Source organism: Entelurus aequoreus, linkage group LG20 (assembly GCF_033978785.1).
Source record: "Entelurus aequoreus isolate RoL-2023_Sb linkage group LG20, RoL_Eaeq_v1.1, whole genome shotgun sequence".
Lineage (NCBI taxonomy): Eukaryota > Metazoa > Chordata > Actinopteri > Syngnathiformes > Syngnathidae > Entelurus > Entelurus aequoreus.
This window is the reverse complement of record NC_084750.1, coordinates 5,823,392-5,830,298: the sequence shown is the minus strand read 5'-3', so window position 1 is coordinate 5,830,298 and position 6,907 is coordinate 5,823,392. Positions and strand designations below refer to the sequence as shown.

Below are 6,907 nucleotides of genomic sequence, written 5' to 3'. Positions count from 1 at the left end.
TGGTCCCCATTCCAAATGATAACCAGTGTGTGTGTGTGTGTGTTCTTGTATTTGTACCCTTCTTGAGACATCAACAAGGAAAAGTACCTTCCATATGAGGAGCGGTGAACAAGTGATGACATAAATCATGGTCCCAATACGGAAAAACCATTGCATCTAATAGAGAATGTCTCAGTTGCACCCCTGGTGGTGAAATCTATCTAAATGAGGGTGGTCCCAAAAAGGAGGGATTTTTGAAACTGACTTGTGTGTCTGTTTTAAAAGTGCTCCCCCTCTGGTCAACTTATGAAATAAGTGTGTGTAAAAAAATGAAGTGCTCCCCCTCTGGCCAACATGTGCAATAACAAGTGTGTGTAAGAAATTGAAATGTGGCCCCTTTGGCCTAAATTAATTAAATAAATATGTATATAGACATACTGTAATAACTTGAAGTAAATAATGACTAAAAACCAATTACAAACAAAAAAATTCAAAAAATAACTAAAAGCTTCCCGTTTTTTATATTTGCATAGTATATATATATATATATATTATTAATGTTGTAAATACAAATCTTTAAGCATGTGCGTGCGTGTATATATGTTTATATGTGTGTGTGTACGTTAATACATAAATGTGCGTAGGCCGACTGTTGTCAGCTCTATAAAGAGTCTGGAAATCAGGTCACTCTTGATTATTATTCAGTTACTTTATTCATTTTTTTCCCAAAATAATACACATTCTGAGTAGATCAATATGTTTATTAACATATTCAGAGTTAGAAATAAGACATTTATATGTATATATATATATATATATATATATATATATATATATATATATATATATATATATATATATATATATATATATATATATACCCGTGTGTGTATATATATATGTATGTATATATATATTTATATATATATACATATCCAGTATATATATATATATATATATATATACACATATACATATGTGTGTGTCAATATATACATACTGTATATGTATGTATGTGTGTATATATATATATATATATATATATATATATATATATATATATATATATATATATATATATATATATATATATATATATATATATATATATATATATATATATATATATATATGTATATATGTAGTGGCTGAGTAGGGTGAGTCCTCCTCTCTCACAAATTCAAAACATTCCTCTCTGAATCTTGCTATTGTCTTTGCAATGTGAACTTGCGTGGGTGGTGAGGCTCATCTGAGGTGTGGCCTGATCCCGTGGTGGGCGGAGTTAACTGTTAGAGACCACGAGGAGTGAAAGGAAAACATCACCGAATGAAGAGACGAGTGATTTTAGCATTTTTCTTTTTGTTTTTAAATACCTGGGGTTTCTTTGCTGGGGTAGATGCGAGGAAAAGGCTTGAATTCATCGGGAGGAGGTAGATCTTCTACGGGGTGGAACTGGAACTTGGACTCAAAGTCATCTGGAAGGAGAAGTGTAGCGTTGTCACTTGAAATGTTCTGAACATTCCAACTCACACTTTTCAGAGTTCCAAAAGTTCCTGTTTTCCCCGGAACTACTTCTCCCACGTTTTTCATCCAGACATTTTCTATCAAACCATTCCACTCATTTAGGACTTTTCCTTTTTATGCCCAAAAAACCCCCCGGATTTACCACTTTTCCACAACACTTATTCTCTACTAAGTGTTACTATTTCAACGTTTCTCAACCAATTCAAACCAGAATTTAGCATGTTAGCATGCTAAAACCAAACTCGCTTTCTTAACAATTTTTGCTAATGTTAGTCAGTTGCTAGCATGCTACCTATTTTTTTCAAACTTATTCTCTACTAAGTGTTACTATTTCAACATTTTTTAACCAATTCCAACCAGAATAGCATGCTAGCATGCTAAAACCAAACTAGCTTTATTAACAATTTTTGCTAATGTTAGTCAGTCGCTAGCATGCTACCTTTTTTTTCAACACTTATTCTCTACTAAGTGTTACTATTTCAACGTTTCTCAACCAATTCAAACCAAAATTTAGCATGCTAGCATCTTAACATGCTAAAACTAAGCTAGGTTTATTAACAATTTTTGCTAATGTTAGTCAGTCGCTAGCATGCTACCTTTTTTTTTCCAACACTTATTCTCTACTAAGTGTTACTATTTCAACGTTTCTCAACCAATACAAACCACAATTTAGCATGCTAGCATGTTAACATAATAAAACTAAACTAGCTTTATTAACAATTTTTGCTAATGTTAGTCAGTTGCTAGCATGCTACCTTTTTTCCCAACACTTATTCTCTACTAAGTGTTACTATTTCAACGTTTTTTAACCAATTCAAACCAGAATTTAGCATGTTAGCATGTTAACATGCTAAAACCAAACTAGCTTTCTTAACAATTTCTGCTAATGTTAGTCAGTTGCTAGCATGCTACCTATTTTTTTCAACACTTATTCTCAACTAAGTGTTACTATTTCAACGTTTCTCAACCCATTCAAACCAGAATTTAGCATGCTAGCATGTTAGCATGCTAAAACTAAACTAGCTTGTTTACAATTTTTGCTAATGTTAGTCAGTCGCTAGCATGCTACCTTTTTTTTCAACACTTATTCTCTACTAAGTGTTACTATTTCAACGTTTCTCAACCAATACAAACCAGAATTTAGCATGCTAGCATGCTAAAACCAAACTAGCTTTTTTCACAATTTTTGCTAATGTTTGTCAGTTGCTCGCATGCTACCTTTTTATTTTAGCTATTTTAAAAGGCGTACACCTCATTGTCTGTTGTTTTGGTACTTGACGAATGCCAGCTGTTAGCATGTTAACACGCTATGAATTACTGAGCTTCCCGATCTGTCAGCCCCTTTTTTCAAAATATAAGCATTTATCGTTGTTTTTTAAACACGGCTTTGTCAAAGTAGCTACCGATAAACCTCACTTTAAAAATGAAAATCGCTTTTTTCCATCCACATCGTTTCGTTATTGAAAATGAAAGCTACCCTTTTCAGTTTAGCTTTGAATCCGGGCGACACATTTTTGGTAGTTGTATTACCGTAACTTAATTTTTCAAAAATGATTCGTTGCTATCCAAACAAACCCTTTGAGTGCATTTTACGTTGTTTTTTTTGCGATTATTTTGATTAAGTTAGCGTGTTAGCGCATGCGTTTTGTAAAAGCATCGCATGTGATGCCAGATTGGGCGGCTCAGTCGATCCGGCGGTGATACTACTGTTAGCATGTTGCATTGCTAACGTTATCATTAGCATGTCGACATGCTAACATTAGCATGCTTTGTGTCAAGCTAACTGTTGGCACGTTAACGTTAGCATATTAGCACGCTAACGCTCTTGCTAGCATATTAGCATGCTAACGATCATGCTAGCTTTTATAGCTTATTTGCAGGTATTCACCTAAGACGGGTATTTATTTTGTCACTTAATGTAGCTAGCGTGTGGAATGTTAGCATTTAAATTTAGCATAGTGAAACCCAATATCCAAGTTACATTTAAACCAGTGTGGGTGGCACTGGGAGCAGGTGGGTAAAGTGTCTTGCCCAAGGACACGACGGCAGTGACTAGGATGGCGGAAGCGGGAATCGAACCTGGAACCCTCAAGTTGCTGGCACGGCCACTCTACCAACCGAGCTATACCGCCCCAAGAACTATCTTGAAATATGATCGGGTTTTATTTCAATTCCGGGGCATCGTTCTCACCCAGACTGTGCAGGTGTCCGTTCCTGACACTTGACGGGGGTAGGGGTGGCGGCGGAGGGGGAAGGGGAGGGGGAGGAATGCGGGCGGACAGCTCAGTGGACGAGGAGCGTGCTGGAGGGACCGGGGGAGGAGCCAGGCGACTGGCAGCTGCTTAGACGGGGAGGGGAGAAATGTGATCTTTAGCATGAAAAATCCATGAAAATGTGATCTGGTGCTCCCGACTGTGGTCAGGTTACAAGACCTGGTGAAGACAAAGGTTTCTGGGACCCACCTGCGCTTCTCGGCACGGCGGGCGGCCGTCGGGTCGGGGCGTTGCAGGGGTACGACGCCGGCGGGAAGCGCAGTGCCGTGGACGGGACAGCGGGGATCTTGGGCGGGGGCGGCGGCTGAGTGGCCAGGCAGCTGGGGGTGTAAGAAGCAGGTAGAGGTGGCGGCGGGGGCGGAGGTCCGAGCGGGTTGTAGTCGCGCAGGATGGGGAACCGGGCCGTTTGAGTGCACACTATCAGGGGTGGTGGAGGGTAGAAGCACCAAGAGGAGCGGTCCCCCGGTAGAGACGGAGGGTGGTACGGTGGAGGCGGGGGCGGAGTCGACGGCTGCAGGTGGGCAGAGTGTTGGTGCTGCTGGATGGGCAGCCAGGTGGGCTTGGTGGGGTGAGACGGGGGCGGAGGAGGAGGGCAGGAGGGAAGAGGCGGAGGCTTGCTCGTCGGGCGGTCCGGGAAGGGCGGCGGCGGTGGTGGCGGAGGAGCAGAGGGTGCGGGGGGCGGCGCAGCGGGTAGCGGTGCCAGGTGCTTGGCGCCGTGAGTGGGCGAGGGCGGGGCGGAAGAGGAGGCGGTGGGTGGACGGTCCGCGAAAGTGGGCGTGGTCCACAGCGGCTTGAGGGAGGCCGATGAGCTGGAGCGGTACACTAGAAGACACAAAAACTGGCGTTTAGGAATCACCATCATCAACAAGGGTGCCCGGCCCCCAGGGGGTCCGCAGAGGTTTAAAATAAATACATGCTCAATTCATGTTAGCATGTAAGATAGCTAGCGTTTAGCACCCTATTTGCCAGCTAGCAATTAACGGTGCTATATCATGTTATTTAAATATATTTCATTATCTTAAATCTGCATTTACGATAGCTAGCAATTAGCCACCAGTTAACGGTCAGCGCAATAGCGATTGTATTTATATATTTATCTAAACTTTATCTATCTTAAATGTTAGATTGCTCGCGATTATCGCTGTAATTGCCAGCTAGCGATTAGCACACTAGTACCCAGCTATCAATTAGCAGTGCCATACTGTATTATGAGTATATTCAAATATCTTAAACATGCATTTTACGATAGCGAGCAATTAGCCACCAGTTAACGATCAGCGCACCAGTTTCTAGCTAGCGATTGTATTTATATTTGTATTTAAACTTTATCTATCTTAAATTACATTGCTCGCGATTAGCGCTCTAATTGCCAGCTAGCGATTAGCACGCTAGTACCCAGCTAGCAATTAGCAGTGCCATACTGTATTTTGAGTATATTCAAATATCTTAAACATGCATTTACGATAGCTAGCAATTAGCCACTAGTTAACGATCAGCGCACCAGTTTCCAGCTAGCGATTGTATTTATATATTTATCTAAACTTTATCTATCTTAAATTATGTTAGATTACTCGCGATTAGCGCTTTAATTGCCAGCTAGAGATTAGCACACTAGTATCCAGCTAGCAATTAGCAGTACCATACTGTATTATGAGTATATTCAAATATCTTAAACATGCATTTTACGATAGCTAGCAATTAGCCACCAGTTAACGATCAGCGCACCAGTTTCCAGCTAGCGATTGTATTTATATATTTATCCAAACTATCTATCTTAAATGTTAGATTGCTAGCAATTAGCACACTAGTACCCAGCTAGCAATTAGCAGTGCCATACTGTATTATGAGTATATTCAAATATCTTAAACATGCATTTTACGATAGCTAGCAATTAGCCACTAGTTAACGATTAGCGCACCACTTTGCAGCTAGCGGTTGTATATATATATATATTTATCTAACCTTTATATATCTATCTTAAATTTTCAAATGCACACGATTAGTAGCGTAATTGCCAGCTAGCGATTAGCACACTAGTACCCAGCTAGCAATTAGCAGTGCCATACTGCATTATGAGTATATTTGAATATCTTAAGCATGCGTTTAAGATAGCTCGAAAGCTACTAGCCAACAATTAGCGCACCAGTTTCCAGCTCACGATTAGCGCTTTAGTTGCAGTACGATGTATAAGATACCAGCTAGCTAGCTTTAGCGCGCTAGTTGCCAGCAAGCAATTAGCAGACTAAAAAGGTACGAAGTCTTTCCGCGTAGCCCGGACCAACTTATGGTTCCTGTCTTCAGCACTAAGCCTTCTGGGTAATGTCGTATATAAACATTTGGCAACTTACTAATTTACATCTATTTATATCTTTAACCTTAAATATTAGCATTTAAGATAGCTAGCGGTTAGCAATGCTATATTGTATTATTTGAATATTTTAGTACCTTTAGTAGCAGTTTAATTGAAATCAGGATTTTATACAGGAAGGGGTACCCACTCCGTCTCGCCGTCAGTTTGGGGGCCCCTGGCCTGAAGAGCCCGGACCACCAACATTACAAACCTGAAGTCTTGGCCACCACGTCACGTTGCTTTATGGGCCTGAGTGTGGGAAAGCCGCCGGCAAAGAGCCCACCTAGGGACGGTGCGGGGGGGGCCCCACCTGCACATGGACCCTGAGAGGCCCCGACGTTGTTGGAGACACCTGCACTCGCGGTCTTGGGCTCTGAGGTACAACACAAAAAGTGTCACATCAGTATGTTGGACGTCTATTGTTTGTTTTTTGCTACTTGGACAGAGGGTTTCAAACTCGCAACCTTATTGTTGGCCGCCTACGTCAAAGCTGAGTGATAAATCAACCGTGGGTGAAATATATTCATATTTCCCCTCGGGGTGATGGACGGCTGGCAGCGCTTCATAGCAGCAGTCGACCTCCAGGGCCCCAACTCCCCACCCCTCTGTTGCGAGTTGTGTTGATTAAATGTAACATGTTTATGTGTGCATGGCATGGAGGTTTTTTCCCACTCCAGACTAGGCCCCCTTAGGATGTTTACCTTATCCCAATAAGCATCTGTTCAGTATTTTAACATAAAAGTGTTTGATTGTTAGGCGTTAAAAGCCACAAAATGCAGCG

The 6,907-nt window shown here is 41.1% G+C and overlaps 1 protein-coding gene across 1 annotated transcript in view; it reads right to left on the bottom strand.

Moving 5' to 3' along the window:
* Positions 1-1,072: 1,072 nt before the first annotated feature.
* The window catches only part of LOC133636377 (WAS/WASL-interacting protein family member 3-like), an 18,986-nt gene continuing 13,151 nt past the window's right edge, over positions 1,073-6,907 (bottom strand). The window contains exons 7-11 of the mRNA XM_062030371.1: positions 6,338-6,499; positions 3,966-4,598; positions 3,695-3,841; positions 1,353-1,454; positions 1,073-1,265 (exon numbers count right to left, since the gene is read on the bottom strand). Of these exons, the coding sequence (XP_061886355.1) occupies positions 1,225-1,265; positions 1,353-1,454; positions 3,695-3,841; positions 3,966-4,598; positions 6,338-6,499 (1,085 nt within the window). The 3' untranslated portion in view covers positions 1,073-1,224. The remainder of the gene's footprint in view (positions 1,266-1,352; positions 1,455-3,694; positions 3,842-3,965; positions 4,599-6,337; positions 6,500-6,907) is intronic.